General features: G+C 32.0%; 1 protein-coding gene across 7 annotated transcripts in view; it reads right to left on the bottom strand.

Annotated features, from left to right (window-relative positions):
- Positions 1-20,972, bottom strand: part of LOC148622325 (CREB-regulated transcription coactivator 1-like) — a 33,885-nt gene that overhangs the window by 7,953 nt on the left and 4,960 nt on the right. For 2 of the 7 annotated variants that reach the window (XM_088572147.1, XM_088572149.1), the window contains exons 5-10: positions 19,711-19,746; positions 11,899-11,993; positions 10,060-10,127; positions 7,431-7,471; positions 3,526-3,850; positions 1,342-1,548 (exon numbers count right to left, since the gene is read on the bottom strand). In XM_088572147.1, coding sequence (XP_088428273.1) covers positions 1,342-1,548; positions 3,526-3,850; positions 7,431-7,471; positions 10,060-10,127; positions 11,899-11,993; positions 19,711-19,746 — 772 coding nt within the window. The remainder of the gene's footprint in view (positions 1-1,341; positions 1,549-3,525; positions 3,851-7,430; positions 7,472-10,059; positions 10,128-11,898; positions 11,994-19,710; positions 19,747-20,972) is intronic. The other 5 variants (XM_088572152.1, XM_088572154.1, XM_088572148.1 and 2 more) reach the window with 3 other exon arrangements.

Genomic DNA, 20,972 nt, shown 5'->3' with positions numbered 1-20,972 from the left:
GAACAGACATACAAACACCATGGTTTATTTGTATCTCTGGCTTTCAAAGCAGGGGTTATGAAGACCTTTGCTATGCGCAGCATGATACGACCGCAGCTGTCAAACCCTATTCAATCGGGACAAGTGTCGACACCACACTAGTTGCAAAGGGACTACTGATTTGCAGCAACTGATTTGGACACAAATTTGAAAACAAAAATTTGATTTTATGGGGTGTAGCCCCTTTGACCCTTATGACTCAAAATTTGTAAGACGTAAACAAAATAAAAAAGCAGCATGGCCCAATTTTGTACCCCTTTAAATCCAAAATTGTTAACAATAAATCAATGCTGTAAAAAAATTTCAGAACAGAACTTCAAAAGCAACAAATTGATGTCTGAATCAAAAAATCGATTTAACTATCAGCTTTTTTTAAACCATTTTAATGATAACACCTATTTTCCCCCTTTTAGCCCCTCATTTCCTAAAGAGGTGCGGCAAAAACCTCCGAAAACTATAGGACCATAGGACAATGTCTTAAAATTTAAAAAAGATTTGATAAGTTTTAGTCAAGTTATCGTAAATTAACTAAAGTAAACGGACACTAATGACAATGGCAACAGGGTGATACCATTAAGACAATATTTTCTCAATTACGAGACACACACATTCCCATTTTTAGCCATCTTTTTGGGATAATCTGTATTTATTATTTAGATCTCCTTTGGGTGAGAACATGTGACAATTGCGAAGTCACGATATAACATTTTATGACATCTTGTAAATACAAAGTAATTTCTGTAATCAGGACATTCTGCATTTGGCACACTAATCACATACTCTCTTATAAAAGCAAGAAAAAATTCAAACACTGCCAGAAAATACAAAACAAGGAAATCTCAGACACCCTCATGTACATGTAAGATTTCAATGTTTCTCACTTGACAAAACATTGTTAGAAATTTTTCCCTTGAGATTTTATTGTCTTCCATTCTCTGGGGTGTTAGATTGTAAAAACCCTACCTATCTATCCAGAACCAAAGTTTAAAGCCAAAAATGGTAACAGATATATAGAACCATAATGAACTATTTCTTTCTCAATTTTTCACATTATGTTTGTGTAAATGATGTAAAACGTGTTATGGAGAGGACTCCACTAAGTTACTGGTTGAACAATAAAATGTGTATAGACTAAAGCATTTTAATCAGCCATATGCATACAACAATTCAAAAATTATCAAGTGTGGATTACTGAAATCATTCTAGAATCAACCATAAAAAAACAATGCCAGAAAGTACATGCATAAAACATATACTGTAAATGAGATCTTAAAGTTACTGCGAACTCAAAGGGCTACTAACCTCGGTATCATTTTGGTCACATGCAGTTACACAAACTTGTGGCACCCTAGCCCCTTGATGATTGGATGACTGAGATGGGTGTGACTGGGTGGGGGCGGGGTGATGATGCGAGGCTCCATGCCTCTGTTGCTGCTGAAGGTGATACAACATTTGCTGCTGCCTTATTCGGGGATCCAATGGTAGTTTGGTGGGGTCAGGGTTCACAACCTAAAGGTCAAACAAAACACACACATACTACAACAAATAAACAAACTTATAAAAGATGGATACAACTTTTGCCTTCATTAAATTTCATTGCCTTTCACCAATCTAATGAAAAAAGGAAAATTATTTTGACTTAAAAATTTTGTCAATACTTAAAAAAATATTCAGAAAAAATACTATTTTCATGATTGCTAAAAAACTTAATACAGCTGCAGCTGATTTTTTTTAACTTATGAGCAGCTTATTAGACATTATCGAACATGTAAGTTCATAATAATTTTTTTTTAATGTAAGCGGAAATTGTGTCCATCTCATGAACTAAAAAGGATCTAATGCAACAAAATCTACATTCAAGTATTGGTAACCACATTAATAGATCAACAAAACACGAATTAGTAAACCCATCAGAACTTCTGCTTTGTTTTATGACATCCAAAAATATAGTTCATCATTGTTGTATAAATTGAACTAGTGAAAGGATGTTCTCATGTATCTGTGTTGTAAGGTTTCATTAAATATTTGTCTTGGTGTCTACTACAGAATACAGACTGAACATCTTTATAGCACGACTTCAGCTAGAATGAGGAAATATAAAAGTACCAGAAAGTATAAAGGAATCAAATTAAAGACTAACAGGGTTGTAAGAATACACAGGTTCTTCTGTAATTGTAAAGGTGATCATGGAAAGTGTCAACACCTCCCATTATGATTTATAGCATTACAACCTTTTAAATTTTGACAAACTACTTTTTAAAAGAATGTTTGAAATTCCAAGATGTTCGAATAGTTAAAGCAAATATTGAATTGTTTTCAGTAATGGCAACCATAAAAATCAAAGAACGCCCCATCTTATAAATCCATTTAGCAAATGGAAGTTACACCTCACTTATAAAGGTCACCTTACTTCATAAAAAGACTTTTTATTATCTTCAAATAATTGCCATTATTACAGAGTTCACATACAACTGTAACAGAAAGGTGTTAAAGTACTTATAAATGTGCTACAAAAAAACAGGTCGGTAATGTTCAGTCATCCGGTAATGTTCAGTCATCTTCTGTTTAAAATTTCTTCATTAGTTAGAATTGACAAACAAAGAAAACATGCAAATTAAAACACCAAGGCACAACATTTCAATTATGTTTCAGGGTCAACATTACTTGTGTGTGTCACAATGTCCTAATTATTACACTTGTGTATACTGTGAAAGTAATATAAAACACCTAATATCCTTCATCATAGTGCTGGATATGGTGTTACTGTTAAAAAATAAACCTCATGATACTGTTTATATCCTTCCTTTTACTTGGCATCTAGTTGTTATGTTTTTTTGTTTTTTGTTTTTTTTTTTACTTCGATTACTTACTTCAATATATAGTTTTTTCCCCAATTCCAGAAGAAGACATGTATTTTTCCAGTGGAAGAGAACAAAGTAGTTTTGAAGCTTTGAAGAGAGTCGGCAGTATGACTATCAGTGGGTTTTGTGTATTACACATTATTACTTTGTAAAAATTCTTCCACAGTTTATACTAATCGGGTTGACCATTGACAATATGTTTCTGTTAAAAGCCATGGGTATGTTTATAACATTACAACACTGACATAACAAGGAAATATATTGAAGTGGTAGGATTTATTGAACAGAGTACAATTAAGCATTTTCACTGACAGCTGATGTTGATTTCCTATTTTATTCTTTGTAGTACATTTTTTCCAGCATCGTTTATTGCAGGAAAAACTACACATACAATGGTACAATTTCAATATTTAGAACAAAAACAGGAATTTTACATCATGTTACTATGTTAAGTACTATCAGCAATGTATAAGGAAACATTTCAAAAGACAAAAACCATACTCTGAAATGACTGCTTAATTTAATTATGCAAAAAAGAAGTTCATGCTTATAACACCCAGAGAAAACCTGGACTTACAGATACACAACATACATGTAACAATAGACAATATTGAATAAGACTTACACTGCCTGGTGGTGAATGGGGTAACCTCATCTGTGGTGATCCGGGTCCTCCACTCAACACTAATGGACTAGGATGACCACCTGGTCGTCGTCTCTGGTTAGGGCTCTGTGCTGTAGGACTGCCAGGAGGAATCATACCCTGCATGTGAGCACTTGTGGGAGAAAGATTTCCCTGAGAACAGCCATAAGCCTCTTCAGCATCAATAGGTGTTGTAAGAGGTGACTGGAAGTGGACTACCGTTAAATCAGGCAGGGAACCAGTGTTAGAAGCAATGGGCATGTGTCCCATTTGTCCAACACTGTTATCTTCCTCTGTCGGATAAATACTAAAAATAAACAATACATTTTGTATATGCATAGCGAAAAAAAAAAAATTATGAGTTCAACATGTAGTTGGTGACCCTCACTTACACAGGATATTGAAATTAGAAAGCATCCAAAATATCTGACAACATACGTCCCTTCATACAAAGCAACAAACCAAATCTGAAATCCATTCATCCATAGGGAAATGAGATTTATGTGGAAAATCTTCTCTTCTTATCAAAATATGGCTAAGCCTACATATCAGGAAGTTGATATCAGCCGGCACTCACAGCCGGCACTCAAAATCGCTTAAAGCATACACCCCATCTATAAACAAGAGGCTCAAGAGAGCCTGAATTGCTCACCTGGTTAACCATTTGCTTATTTGAAAAACTTGAGGAATGAGACAGTTTAAGTTAAAATCAACTAAACTGTCAAATGCAGGAAATGCTTTTCATAGCATTTTCATGGCCTGAACCAGAATTTTGCTGTTTAAGGGGTCGTAACTCTTACATTAGTCCATGAATGGTTTTGAAAATTTTGGCATAGGTCCTTCTCTGATGCTTCACAATTTTACCAATTGCCAGAAATTTGGTAAAGGCAACAGTTTTTGAGTTATTTGCAAAAAAATGTCATCTGACCCCTAAGTTCTATTTTTAGTAATGGCAGCCATATTTTTTAAATGAATCAACAATCCCAACGGTCATTTTGTGCAGAACACCCTGAGGAACAATCATGCCAAGCTTAAAACCTGTCAGTCCAGTAGTTTCAGAGGAGCAGATTTTTTAAAATTTGTCGACGACGACGGACGCCAAGTGATGGCATAAGCTCACTTGGCCTTTGGCCAAATTTTAAATCAATCCATCCATTGGGAGCTCATATTTTTGTGACTAAAATTTGTTATATTATTCCACAGAAAGTGAATTAAAAGATTCCTGGAGCACTGCTAAATACACCTGCAAAGTTGAACCCAGGATGATTGGGGTGAATATGGACTGACACAGATTTAAATTTGATTGTGACTAAATAATTGACACCAAATATAAAAAAAATAAAAAGCTTACATTAATAAACAAAAAAAAAAACAACAACAAAAAACAATTCATAAAATTTTAATGAAAATTGCTTGAAGCATTTTGAAGTTATTGTGCAATAATGGGGAATTCCCCTTCTTCATGTATTAAGTAAATACAAGGCATTGCCCCTAATTGGACTAATACCCCCGCCCCAGCAGTATGTTGAACCTTGTACATTTCAGGACCAATGCAGACACACAATTCTTATCGGACTTAATTTCTAATAAACTAATCACTTATGACACACAATTTTGCTGCCATTTCTAGAACATCCAACTCCAAACTGCAATCAGTACTACTCTGAAAGAACTTTAATTTGTGGATACCAATTTTCAATGATTAAGGAAGAAACACAAGTTTGTGGATTCTTGAATTCGTGGTTTTGAGGTTTTCAGTATACACTTCAATGGAAATCTCCATTTTGTTGGGAACCAATTTTCGTGGTTTGGCCTACCCACGAAAACCACGAAAATTAGTACCTCACCAACTGCGGCGAATCAAAAATCCCCACATCAGTTCTATGCAGGATACCCCAAGGAACATTCATACCCAGTTTGGTTTAAATTGGTCAAGTAGTGTCAAGATTTTTGAAAGAAATAACATTAAAAATAGCAAAAATTGTTGAAAAAGGGCAATAACTCCAACATGGCTCAACAGATTAAAACCAAAATTTGACCAGAGATAGATCTCATCATGCTGAACACTTTTACCCTGTCAGATTTCAGCTAAACCTAATGGTTTAGAAGATATTTATGTGAAAAACTACTATCTGACCCCTATGTTCCATTTTTAGTAACGACAGCCAAGATTTTTGACGAATCAAAAATCCCCACATCATAAAGGCACCAAAATAAACTGTTTATTTGTCCCTAATGACAGTATTAAGAGATTCCTGGCCCATTGGAATTTCGCAAGGGCCCATCTGTTTTTCATTCTCCACATTGAAATCCTGAATATTTCCATAGGCTCAGTTTTCTTCCCAAGCCATTATAGCGCTGTACTTTGCAGTGCTAATTTTTTAGTACTATGCTATTAGTAATTAATTTTAGTTAGAATGTACAATGGGCACTGTGCTATAATTTTGTAGGAAGGCAAAATATGCTGTGCTATGCCAGTCAGCAGTGTGCTATTCAAAAAGCATGGGGAGAACACTGCAGTGGCTCCTATATTAAATTGACCCTTGGTCCATCTAATGGTCTAAAGCCAGGAAAACCCCTTAATTCAGTGATATATTTGGTTTACTAATAGTGGAGGAAAATATTCAAAATTATGTTAGAGTCAGACACAGCAAGTGATTCATCCCAGTGACTGGTTTTCCCTTATAACTCTAGAACTCCAGAAAAAAAACCATCTTGAAAGTCTACATGTACAATTAAGATGCAAGGGCAATACTTATGTTCTATCTCTTTACAATCAATTTTCCCTTATACTAGCTAAAGACTCATACATCAAACAATCTTATTGTACATAATTCTACCACAAATTACAGCATATCTTCTAGTCTGCACTCTTTGACTGACTTTTTCTCCCTTAGGGAGAACTAAAACCACAATCTTCTCTTTAATTTCAATGTAAGGTGAAATCTTACCACAACACTAATGTTATGTTGTAATAGAAAACTGACTTAATGCTGTAACTATCATTACATCATTATGGCAAACAAATATCAAATAAATGTGAATGGCTAACAATAAAATTAAAACTACCAACATTAATGTGAGATAAGATATTAAAGGTAACATTATCATACAAGTCATAATCATCATCATTGGAAATTCAAATTCTTAAATGAAGATTATTTCATGCGCTATTTCCTGGGGGGGGGCTAAAATTTACTAGTAACAGTACAATGTTATAAGTAAAACCACTGATAATTCATCTGTTTTAATATTAACAATAATTCATTTGTTTTGAATATTGAATATAATTCATTATCTTATCTTTACTATTATTATTATTTGATGTCAATGTTCAAGTCAGTAAACTGGGCCCATTTATAACAATAAGTCGAATCCTTCCTGAAATCAAATTTTAACTAATCAGAACACTTGAAATTTAAATTTGAAGAAAAACAAGGATTTGAAGGTACTATGTATTCACCGCTGCTGGTGGATCTGAGGTCCACAAGGATATTTACCAACCTGTTAGTCAGACTTGCCTGACCCCGAATTATATCATTATTTTATCTACCCAGTCCTATTATGAAATCTTGCAGTATTCCAAATTTAAAAATATGCTGAGGCTTCATTCCTTGCATTGCATATGGTAGGACCTCTCAGTGATGAATTTGGCTTCCTCTTTCAATAGACTTGGTTATGAGTACTTCTTGTATACAACTAATATTTTGATTATGATCTTCCTACATATTTGATTTCAATGCTGCTGACGAGAGATTATTCCTTGAAACACATGCACAACAAAATTTACAATAAATAAAACTGGTAATTTTTTAAATCATTTATGAACTCCAGGCCCGGACAATTTCCTTCACAACAAACCTACATAACAAAACAAAAACACTCACTTGATATTTGGTACTTCACAAGACTTTGGTCTTGACTGTAACTGAAATAAACAAAAATAAATGGTCATGAATAAAAAAGAGAAACCAAACTTTTTCCAGATTACTTTTATGTTTAACCAATTTATGTGACATTACTAACATTGGGGCAGTTAATATGAAGTTGTATATATTAGTAATATAAGCTAAAATGTCCTGAAGTTATACTAGCATAACATGATCAAAAATTAAAAACAACCCTTAATCAATAATGCTAAAGGTGTGCACCAACTATTGATGGTGAAAAAATTACATCATGAAGTTGTGCATAGACAATATAAAGCTTCACAGAGTGTAGCATGATGCAACCTTAGCACGTTGAACTCTGTTCATTTGGGGCAAGTTTTTGACACACTTAAGCATATGACTTACAGTTCATTATGGACAAAACAACTGCTCTGGACACAATAAAAAGAATAAAATTACAAGTTTTCATCAGAAATATGATAAAACAAAAAATTTCAAATACAGACCAAAATAAAAAAAGTTTTGGGTTTTTTTTTTATAGGGGGAGATGATGGTAATAACTTTAAAGCCTTAAGATATATCTGAAATTTCATTGAATATGAAGACAGGAAATTTCATGTGGCATCATAAAAAATATTAAATAAGTTATTTTTTTTAACTGATTAAAGATAAGTTTAACCTGTTAAAAAAAAATTAAAAACAGAATATCTAAGGGAACACATTGACATTTGAATCAAATATGGATCAATAATTAACTTATTCTTTCAATCCTAATCATAACACCCATTTTCCCTCTTTTACCCCCTTTTTCAATAGGGGTAGGGAAAAGACTCAAAGAACTTAAGGGCCTTCTACCATGTTTCTAAAAAAAATGCAAAGATCTGATAACTTTTATTCACGTTATTGTAAATAACAAAAGTTAACAGATGCAAATGACATTGATGAAAGGGTAATTCCATTATAAATACAACAAGAAATTCTATTGCAGTGGTATAAAAAAGATGGTTAATTTTGAACACCTTAAACCTAAAAAAAATCAGGACTTAAACCAAGCCATCCAGATTAAAGGAATATATATACAAACATTAAATCAAAACATTAAAGTGAAGTGCAACACATCAAACATTTGGATTAGACCTTCAATGTTTATTCAAAATTACAACATTACAATATAAATACAAATGTTAATTTTACGTTTATTTTGACAACAAAAATGTCTTTCAATTTAAAATCGATGATTTCCTGCTGGGTAAAGATGATTTAAATACTATCAATAGCAAATCACCAACGGTATTGATTTTAGGCCTTATTCAAATCGTATAAACTTGTACTTTTTTCATGCATACTTTGAACGAAGTGACCTTGAAATAAAAGTATTCAAGTATCTTGTTGATTTTTGTACAAAATGCTACATATTTAAACAATGTCATGAAGTTCACAGCCAATAACAAATTCTGTTTTTAAAATCCCATTGTAGTTTTATTTCTAAATGAGTGCACATTTTCAACTATCAGTTTTAATGCATTAGTTTATGGTGTTACAAAAGGGGCTTTAGATGTAAAATAGATTCTCTAGAAAGATGTGAAAAGGGATTGCAATGATCATTAATACCATTAGCATTAGCATAATTCATAGTTGTATAAACCTTCCAGAATATGATCTCTAGTTAAAAACATGACCTAGATAACCACTAAAGTTTGTACAAAAATAAACTGTACTTTAGTAATCCTCTATAAGGAGACATGTCAACAAGCAACAGCAATTTAAAAATATTCATTTAAGCAAATGAATGCAGGCACCAAACAGCACAATTGACTATTAACACTTAAAAAGGTTTAATGTGCCCCTTTTTTAAGAACTTATTTTTTCTACTAGCTATATGCCTGTACTTTAACCTTTGAAAAGTTAAAGTTTCGTTTTACCAGTAGTGCCCCCCAATATGTTGAGAACTGGTTATACCTTGTGCATGATTTATAATTTCTTTCCAACAATACATAAAATAAACATAAATTTAGATGGTGAATGATTTTTGCATCATCTCACTGCATTTAATTATACTGAGTAAACTAATTTAACAACTAGTTGATGACATTAATTCACATAGAACACCATTACAATATTGAATACTAATATCTGCTTGAAGTTTTACATGCAGTTGCTATCCAATAAGATATACCAGCATTACACAAAATAAACAGATTTCAATAGCTTTTCAAATTCTGTTTAATTCATTTACTTACTAATTGGTAATACTATAAGGATTCATATTTACACAATGCATTTTTTGTGCACAAGGAGACCCAATCATAATGTATAACCACAATAATTACCATTTTTTGCAAATGAGATCTGAACCAAATGGAGATAACTCTTACAACACTTACATTTGTATATGTATATACGCTTAGAAATTCCTCCGAGACAGCTGACACTTCCTTTTTTTAAGTGCTTTTGTTCAAAAGGTATTTAGAAGACTGTTATGCCAGAAACTTTGTATGTATTTCTGCACATTTTATAATCATTTTCCACAAGAAACAGCATGTGGTAAGAGACAAATAAACACTATCTGAGTCATGTTGGGCCCCAGGCTGTGGATATATGTCACTAACTATCATAGTCAACTTACTTTTTTGGGATCCCAATAGCCTTTCATGGCATCCCCATGAACATTCTCCCCACCAACCACTTCAAGAACTGAAATAAAAACAATGAGTATGGTTAGTTAGTAAATATCATTATACTAATCAGAGTTGGGGCTAATTACTTTTAAACGTAATTAATTATATCAGCATTACATGTGGTAAAAATGTAATTGATTATATCATGATTACTCAAAATGTCAAATGTAATAAATTACATATTACTGATCAAGATCTATATCACATTTTTTATAAGATAAGCAATTAATCAGATATCATGATATATACATGTACATTTGTTATAAGTTTCATCTTCAGCAAACACAGCTTAACACTACATAAAGTGATGCCCCCACATTTAACCTTCATACAGCTATATCATAACTCATAATTGTAAAAAGCACTTTGTCAGATGTGTTATTGTGTCTGTGAGACACAATGATACCCCCACATGTGGCTTGAGTAAAACTCAGCATAGCTGAACCAAACTTAAACTCAATCTGTAACTAATCATGACAGACTCACATACCAAAAATCGGTCAAATATCTTCAAGCATTTACAAAAAAAACCTGAAAAACTATTATTTCAATACAATTTTTTAAGTGCAGAGCCCATTATTTTGGAAAAACTCAGCGTAGAAGAATGAAACTTATACTCGATTTGTAACAAATCATGACAGACTCACATACCAAAAAGCAGTTCAATATCTTCAAGGGTTTATAAAAAAAAAAGTGCGGAAAACTGTTATTTCCATGAAATTTTTAAAGTCCAGGGCCCATAATTTTGGTAAAATCGGCGTAGCGGAACGAAACTTTAGCTCATTCTGTAACTAATCATGACAGACTCACATACAAAAAATCGGTTCAATATCTTCAAGGGTTTACAAAAAAAGTGCAGAAAACTGTTATTTCCATGGATTTTTTAAGTCCAGGACCCATAATTTTGGTAAAACACAGCGTAGTGGAACGAAACTTTAACTCGATCTGTAACTAATCATTAAAGACTCACACACAAAAAATCAGTTCAATATCTTCAAGGATTTTCCAAAAAAAGTGTGGAAAACTTACGGGACGGACAGAATTATGGACGGAATTACAGATCGACGGAATTACGGACGGATGGACAGGAGTAAAACAATATACCCCCCAACTTATCGTTGCAGGTGCATAAAAAACCATATCAGAGGTGACAAGTGACACAAATTGAAAATCTAGAAGATTTCTTTTTTTTCTCATGTGTTGGAGCTGAGATCAGTTTATTCATTATGTTTAAAGGCCATTTTACAGACACATTATTTCAACTGAACTCATAGGATAAAAGAGGTGAGCATTTTTTTTCAGTTCTTAATGCCTGATATAATCCAAAAACTCCAAACGAAAGTAAATTCTTAGAATGATCACTTCTCCACAAAATGTTCAATAACCTTTACATTTAATAGTCTAGTATACATAAGTACATCAATCATACCTTTAGTACACAGGATAAAAATTCAATAATGTGTAACACTGAAAATCTATAGACTGAACCAATACTAAACAATGAGTATCATTTGTTCCATTTTCACAATCACCTTTTTACATTTACAAGAGACATTTTCTATAAAAATCAAAGAATGTAAGGTACATTTTGCAATGACATGTCACAGATCTGGCTTTTATCGTATCAGGGCTAAAGAATTCCAATTGCCAAATAATCAAGATAGCGAATCTAAGTCCAAGGAAAATTAAATTTGTAAATTGGTACACTGACTTCAGCAGCAGGGAACGTTAATTATATGCCAAATTTTTAGAAGAAAATTTCTAATATATTAAAGCAGTGAACTTACTCCTCTTGTGAGCTGGTGGAGTTGTGGGACTGCCCATTTGATCTAAATCTGAAGGCCCCATAGTACTTGTATGAATTGCTGAATCTGAGTTAGTTCTGAAAATAGAAATACAAAATATAATGTCATTTGTATTACATATATCATGATGTAGGGAGAATATAAAATGGTCCCATGAATTATTAATGCCCTTTACAGCATCTTTATTGTTTGGGACGTAACAGACAGCAGGGAGAATATAGCTCATTATTTGCACTGTATCCCAGACCAATAAATTACACTTATCTATGTAAGATTGTTTAAAAGTCTGTATAGCTCTTCCCTTCAATTTTTAACTATTTTATACTTTATACATGTATTTTTAATGTCTATCACACAGTTGTTCTATCTATACATACATATATAGCTTAATACTTCTGTCTTTGTTTTAACTACATGGATACATGTACCTACTCAGGAAGATTGACTTACAAGTATCTGATACACCTCACTGCCATTTACTGGTACTGTATGAAACAAGACAGAAGGTATATTTTTATCTCCTATGTTTGTGTACCAGTGATTGGAAATTCAAATTTAATCTATGCCTCTATGACATTTTGAGATGGAACTTAAGGTCCACTGGACTTTTCCTTTTTCAGATCCATTCCATACATGTAGGATAAAATTGTTAAACTTCATCTCATGATGTTCAACACATTTCTCATCATTTTGCTTGGGGTGATAGCAATATATACAGACATTATTTATATGCTCCCTTGTGTGTCAATAAGTTGGTGAGACCTTAAACTGGCTTAATATCAAACTTGAAATTTCTTTACAAATCAATTGACTGGCACAGTCAAAGGCCTAACATGAAAATAATAACTGGCAAGTCAGTAGTCCTTTATATGTAAACATGTATATAAAGCAGACCTTACATTAACTGATAGTTACTATGATAGACTACAAGTTACCAGTTAAGTAGCTGTCTTGGTAAGAATCATGCAAAATCTGAAAAACGTGATACACTCCAAAAAAGGCTACATATTTTTATTTTTGTAATTAAGTTGTTTTATGGGTCTGTACTATGAAATGTGTAATTATTAATTCAAATCTGCCTGCTCTTAGGAGATAATCAACATTGAAATTCCAGTAGATTCTATTGTTTTTCAGCGTCATTTACAGAGTTAACTCCCTTAATTTTGAAACCTACAGTGCATTCTATATAATTTTTATCTCCTAAGAGCAGAGGGTATATGAAAAACCACACGTTAATTTCTGTTTACTATGACGTTTCAAACAAAATATCAAAAATAAAAATATGTAGGCTTTTTACCCATGAATCACATTTTGCATGATCCTTAGCTGGAGTGCTACTTAACCAGTCAAGAGATTTAATGTTTGATTATCTAATACTGAAATCGCTACCCAACTGAAATCATAATTACTTGTTATAAAAACAAAATCAGTAGAATTACAACAGAAACCGTCCTTTTTCAAATCTCTTTTAGAATCCAGATCTTCTGTCATCCTTCACTGAGATACTTTCCTTTATAGTACGACGTAGGGAAGATTCAAAAGGCCTTCCACCATAAGAAGCAGAAAGATCAATGTTTTCTCTTTAATTATGGACAAATTTTCTCTATATAACATTGATAGTTCCCATCTTATCATGTGAATCTTTTTTTTTTCAGAATGCGTACTCAATGTTTACTTTGAGATAATGAAATATGAAGTTTAAACAAATTCGACAATTGATACAAAACTTGTTAGACTGAAAAGTGAAATAGAAGTGAAGTATACACAACTACAAACAGTATATCATACCAAATATGGAAGCAATCTACTGAACAACAGAACATTGACCACAGGATGTTGTGGACAAACAGTCAGAAACAATAACCAGACCTTTCCATGGTTTTGCAGCTTGGGACAAAAATTTTACAACTTTTTAATTACTCCAAAAGTGTAATGAGAAAAAATTGAACAAAAGCGAGTTGGGCTTAATTCAACTGCATTTATTTCTATCATCTGTATGTATGCAAGATAGGCATAAAATTAATGTAAAATTAATGCTAGGAAATATGAAACACCGAGTTCTGGAAATTTGATGGGTGTTTCTTATTTCAATGTGTTTTGTTCAAATTAGGAAATAAGGCATCAAATTAATAACAAATATGATTTTAATGACTTTCCTACTGCAGTGATTAATTCAGCGAAGAAATGTGAAAGTCTTTTTGATAAGTGATCTAGCCTATTTTCAAATCAATGCAAACCATACTTAGAATATATTTCAAGTTATTCAACAGCAACTAAATTCTCAACTAACATATTTGGTTATAAAATTTAGGATTAGGCATATGTCTTTTAACCTGGCCTTTAGCTGTAGCTACCACAGGACATAAAGAGGAACTTCAATTTTCAGAAAATATGCAAATAAATACACACAATTGATCAGCAATCTAAGCTTGCCAATAGGACTCTAAAAATAGATCTAAATTAATAAGGTAAATAGACTTAACCATGATGACAATAAAAAACAAATTATTTTGTATCTGACTGCTGCAGGAATAGGACAGTAACAGATGTGTTCTACTCTGATCATAATGCTGTTTGATCAATTACCAAACATGATCAGATTTCAAATTCTTCTACACAGTAAAATATTTGGACTGTAATACTACTGTTTGATGATAATTTTATTTCCAATTTTTTGATAGCACAAACAGAGAAATGTTCAGAGTCAGTGGAATGCAATTATTGATCATGTCACCATCAATGTGGGTGTAATGACAAAGCTAAGTAAGAGTACAGACACTTTCCCCTCAATGATTACCGAGATATCTGGATGTTTCTTCTTCAGGATTTTAGATAACTGTCTATACTTTAGAGTTTGATTATAATTTGAGGTATGAACATACTATGGTCCTTTCTGGAACATGACTTACAAGAGCATCTTAATTTATTCTAATTGGAAATATTATCTCATTTTTTCTATCACTTAACTAAATCTTAAATACCCTCTTCCTAGCAGAAATATAGAATAAAAAAAAAGTATGTTAATGAATCAAAGGGTGTATCAAGATCACCCACATTGATTGTAACAGTAAATGTTCTCCTCACTCATAGCCCAAACTACCTAAAAGATAATACATGTAATAACAAAAAAAAATTAATATCCATAGGTCTTGGAGGAGAACATTGCAAATTTAAACTTAAGACAGACAAATGAAACAGGCAGTGGGTTTACCTGACATAGTGAGGGCTCTAATTATAGATTTTATCTTCAGGGATTACCTTTAATTCTATCCAAACATCTTTTTTAATTTGAAATGCAATTTAAAAAAAAAGAATTATGGAGCATTTCAATTTGAATAAATAATTACAATCTTTTAAATGGTTGAATAATACATGTAATCTAGACTTTCTCCCATTTTACAGGTAATAAAATCTAAGGTATACAAATTGCTTTAATTTTCATCTTTCCACATCCTCTACTAATTTCCATAATAATAGACTAAACAACATTATATCTTCATTTTTACCAAGAACTACTACTGCTAATGTATTTACATGAATAAATGGTTCTACCAACAATGCTAACTGTACAGCTCAGGTAACTTAAACCTATATGAATGCAGGACTAATACTGACTTCATAAAGAACAAAAATAACATTGGTCTATCTTAGTTATGAAAAAAATAATAACTAAATTCATTGAAAATTTCTAAGACTTTAAAATTTTGAACCAGTAACCAGTAGATTTCCATCCCACTGTACATGATTAAGGTGCTCCATCAATGTCTAGGTCAAAACAGGTGTATATTAAAGAGGTAACGATCCTGTTATCATTAAAGTTTTCAGGGTTTTTTTATTGCCAACAAAAAATTATGTCTCTCTTATTCAAAACTTCAAAGGGGTTTAATTCCCACAATACTCAGTTTATCATAAATTTTCGGTCATTTGCACAATTACATATCATGTCCTAACTACCTACAAAGGTTTGTGAACTTGGTGCTAAAGTTTCTGAGGAGTTGCCTAAAAAAAGAGTAACTGATAGATGGCCAGGACAAAAAACAATATCTCCAAAGTGGGGGAGAGACTTAATAACTAATTTAATCAAATTTATCAATGATTTCTATAGTAAAATCAAGATTAAATGTACATAATTTTCAGTTTCAGGAGGAACACACCCATCCTCTGTATGAACCTGCACCTGCAGGTTACACTTATGACTATATTCCATAACAATAGTGTCCTATACAAACTTCTTGAATTGCCAAAGGTCAAAATCTAAGACAAAATTCCTAACTGATAATTGCTTGAAAACAGGAAACTCACTGTTTAGATAATATATTGTCCTTAATCAACAATTGACATAAGTGCTTGCCTGCATAGTGTTATGAAGTTCTAACCACTGAAACAGTTTACTGTCTTCAAGTCGATCAACATAATTTCAAGAAGTACAAACAGCTTCCAATTTACATCTATCAAACCCTCCCTAAATAATTCAGACAAAAACATGTGTGTAACTAAATATTTATTGTACATGTGAAATCTACAGATCACTTAATCATCATTGTTCACCAGTCAATTCTGTTCCTTCAACAGCTGTATGTGTGTAAAATATAGGACTTTTAGTTCCATTGCCATTTCATGCATGTTAGACAAAAGCCCCAAGATAAGTCATGCCCTGTCTAACCATTATACCAAATGACCAGTCCAAATCATGCCTTTCACGTTGTTATTATTAAGATTATTTTTACATCATACCTAATTAATGTTACATACTGTCACAAGTACAATTTCTATCAGTTAGAAATGTGTAAACAGAAAAGCATGCAGCCCCTTCCTTTTATGACATAAAAATTACATATGTACTGGATTCCTATTATTTGTAGTTTCAATCAATACCCTAATTTTAATCCAAGGCAAAAAAATAACATGTCTGTTTCCAGCTACCCTACTTACCCTAGTTTTTTGTGTCTACACTAAACATTTTATGGCCATTTGGCTCAGTCTGGATCGTTTTCCCATTATCTCAATGAAAAATTTTGAAAAATAAAAAAATTACCCTACCTACCTATCCTACTTTTTTAGACTATTATTTGTTTTGCCTTAACACATTTTTTTAAAATTGTAAATCATAAAGTTGTTTAAAATTTATATGCTTGTATACAGACTAGTGATCATAAATCTTGGGACAGTGATATTGAAAGCTTTTGTTTGGGTAATGGACAGAGTACTAGATGGTTGGTATGAAAAATGATGACACAAGGTATTCCGCAGAAGAAGACAACGCTTGCAGTAGAGAAGTAGTCTTAGGGTATTCTGTTCAGATGAACTGATGCAACATTTATAGGAAAATAGGTGTGACTTAATATCTCTAGCTAGAACCAAGAACTACAAAAATAATGGTTTAAGAATTTAAATGGCTCACTGCTAGAAATAGAAGAGAACAAATACCGGTACATGTAACAGTCAACTTCAGGATCTGGGACTATCTGAACAACAATTCTGGGATTTAAAGGTCAAGAACTTCAGACTTTGTAACAAGAACCACTTTCTGAATTCCTCATAACCATCATTTTTCTTGCTTCTTATCTTTTATTTATTCATTTATTCATTATTTCTCTTCTTTAAAATCCTTCTACTTTTCCTCAATAATGCTTTACAAGCCCAAGAACTTTCATGTACATGTACTTAGTAGAGTTAATTAAAACAACAGTTTTCAAAGACAACAAGAGTAGTGAAGTGTTAAAGAAAAAATAATGTGAGCTCTGCAATCCACAAAAAAAGAATACCCTTAAGTTTGATAACCTTCCTTTACAGTGATGCCTATTTAATGACAATTCATCAAGCAGTTAAGATTTGCTTAAAAGGTTTTATATAATCCTTAAGTTGGATTATCATCCTCTGCAGGCATCCAATACCTTTATGCAGTATTGCACATCTACTATGTGCATACATGTATGATGCACAACTTTTCAAGAAAGTTTCATACAATGATGATTTTACAAGGTTAACAATCAAAAGAAATTGGCAAAATCAGAAGATAATATACTGTACAAAAAAAAAATCTGGATTTGAAACACTGAAATTCCACAAAAAAGCAGAAAAAAAATGTCTGTTCATAAAAAATCATTGAGTGGTATAGGAGGTGTTGCACTCACTGCCTCATTACAATTAATGTCTGATCAGAACTGCTTTAGATATGCATTTTTTTAATATCAAAATTAATGCAAGGGACTGTGTTTTGTACATGGACATTCTCATACCATTAGCTACTTTAAATACAGTATTGTTTTATTTATATTTCATCAAAACAAAAGCTTGCAGGGCCTAATCTAGAGAGAGAGAAATGAGCAAAAACTTCTCCTTGTCTGAGCTCACTTCTCCCACTTCTTTGACAGGGAGTTTTTGTAATAGATTACAAAGAAAAAAGTCAATAATTTTATTTTTCATACAGAATTTACTTAAACTTCTTGACAAAAATGTCTAGATTAAGCCCTGAGCTTGTTTCTCCACTTGATGTATATTATTTGAAAATTTATGAATAAAAAATAAGATTTTTTTCTCAAATGAATGATGCATGCAGTTTAGAACACTTGACAATTTTTTGCTTATACATGTACATGTATGTAAATACATGTTATGTTGTTTTCTAGCCATAAGTGACCTCATATTGAGTTCATTTCCAGAAAAATTACATCAACTCTAACAACCAAATCATCATTACTTACTACACACAAGACATGAAAGCTAAGGATGTGTACATCTAAATAATGAGTTATAAGATTTCTAAATACTTGAACAACTTCTTATTATCTCCCTTGGGCATATTTGGTCACACTCTTCGAGGTATTTTACTATGTAGTAATATAAGGATGTGTACATCTAAATAATGAGTTATTGTGTAGAAGTATCATGATATGAATTGCCCTATTAAGATATTTTGAACAACTTTCTCTATTTGCACCCCTATGTAAGAAATTGTTTTATATATCCTAAGTACAGCATACAGGGAGTTATGATGTCTTTTATTTCTCTCTAACCCTAAACATAACTCTTCTGATACAAATACTGAACACTACATGTATCTGCATAATTGTGTATTGAATTCTTAAACATGTGTGCCTTGTAAGTTTACAGAACAATTTGGACAAAGGCAAATACTGGCACATGTATCATAATAAACATTATGATACCTGCATATTAATTATTGAACTGATTTGTATGGCTATAAAAAGATCTATTTTACACAAAAGCACCACAAAAGCAAAAACTGAGAAGTATCAGGAAATACATGATTTTTTATAGCTCTTATACAGGTTGGTTAGACATTATATAAAGCTGCATTTAAGGAATACTACATAAAAGCTGAAGCCTTGGGGAACCCTTACTGCAGTTAGATCTACCGCAAGCTTTCTATGCATCTCATTCACTATTTACATTGAACAATATCGATACAAAATGTGAAAGGATGACAATAGAGGACATGAATTTCCATAATAGTAGCCCTGCATGCAAAATTCTTAATAGCAAAGAAGTATGTTTTCATTCTTTGAGCAAGACAAAAAGTGTTGAAATGTGAACTGGCAATTAAGTCTTATGTGAACTACATCATAAATGCAAATTAATCACAGTGGACGCTGTTCTAAGAGGTGTATACTTATACATTTGAGTAGAAGAATCAAGACAATTACTTAAGAGTTATTATTTACATGTAGAATAAAGAAATTCATATCCCAGCAAGTAAGAAGGCTTTGTTAGTATTCGTTAGGGTTAACTGTAAATCAGGATAGCTTTAAATGAAGCAAACTTCAAACTCACCGTGAAAGATTTGCACCATTTAGGTGTCGGAATAATCTGAAAAGGGGATGGCAGGTTAAAGGAAAAAGGACATTAGTTAAATAGTTGATTTCTTCACCACCATTAGCATGAGATGGATATATAATAAAATATAATTATATCAGACCTAACAATGTTTTCAACATCCCCAGTTCATGTAGTGTACAGAAAAATAAAATGATAGATTCAGATTATTCAATTTAGCATTAAAAGGCATCAATATAATAGAGTTTCTAAAATAACTTGAGGAGTTATAAGAAATAATTCTCTACATAAAAAGCTACTACAATGTGTAACACTACATGTACATGAGGGATTGCTAAACTACAAATAGACAAAGTCCATGGAAAAGTAAACAGTTATGGAAAATATTTCAAAAGCACCGAAATAAAGTTCTGTTAAAAAGCTGGGATAATTCAAAATTAAAATGAAGAAGAAGATAAAACTGTAAACAAAATTAGCAAGTAGGTAATTAACAACATTAATTAAACATACAGTAATCACATGATAAATGAATCATTTTATTTACAATATACCAATTAACTTTATAAGTCATATAATTCATCATAAATAATCTTTTCATGTAAAAAATAACTATAAATAATGAAAAAATAACTACTCAAAATGCTGGAAAAGCTAAAAAGAATGCCTTGTTTAAAAATATTTGGATCAATTTGTATCTTTCAAATGAAACACCTACATGTATTAATTATATCATAACAGTAATTGTCAATTCAAATAGTAAATATTTAAATTCATGTGCTGAAATAATGTTTCCTTGTACAGACAGTTCCCTATGCTTGTACATTTGGTACATTTTTACATCAGGAATCACTCATATTTCACAATGAAATGCTGATCACATTGTTACAATAAATATACTTAGAATTTACATACTTCCTTACAAGACACTGCAGTGACAGTGATTGGAATTATTTTTTTTTATTATTATGGGTCATTATGTATGACAGTCAGAATTTCAGTGTGCCATTTTTAATTGGAAGAATCCTTTTGCACCAATTGCATCTTATTAAAGGAATCTAATTTGCACTACCTACATTTTTGTAATTATTACACTTGTGCAAGAATGGGAAACTTGTTTGTGTCTGTCTACCTGTTCATCTAGAGCAATTATAGAGTAAACATGCAAGTATGGTAAATAGTTGTCAGAAAAAACTAAATTTAATATTACTGAATAAAATGAAATGGGAAGGCTAGGTAGAGGTGTACAACAAATAAACAAA

The sequence above is a fragment of the Perna viridis genome, chromosome 3 (assembly GCF_037379345.1).
Source record: "Perna viridis isolate PV_CMFRI_1.1 ecotype Kerala chromosome 3, ASM3737934v1, whole genome shotgun sequence".
Lineage (NCBI taxonomy): Eukaryota > Metazoa > Mollusca > Bivalvia > Mytilida > Mytilidae > Perna > Perna viridis.
The sequence above is the reverse complement of the archived record's forward strand: the minus strand, read 5'-3'. Positions and strand labels throughout refer to the sequence as shown.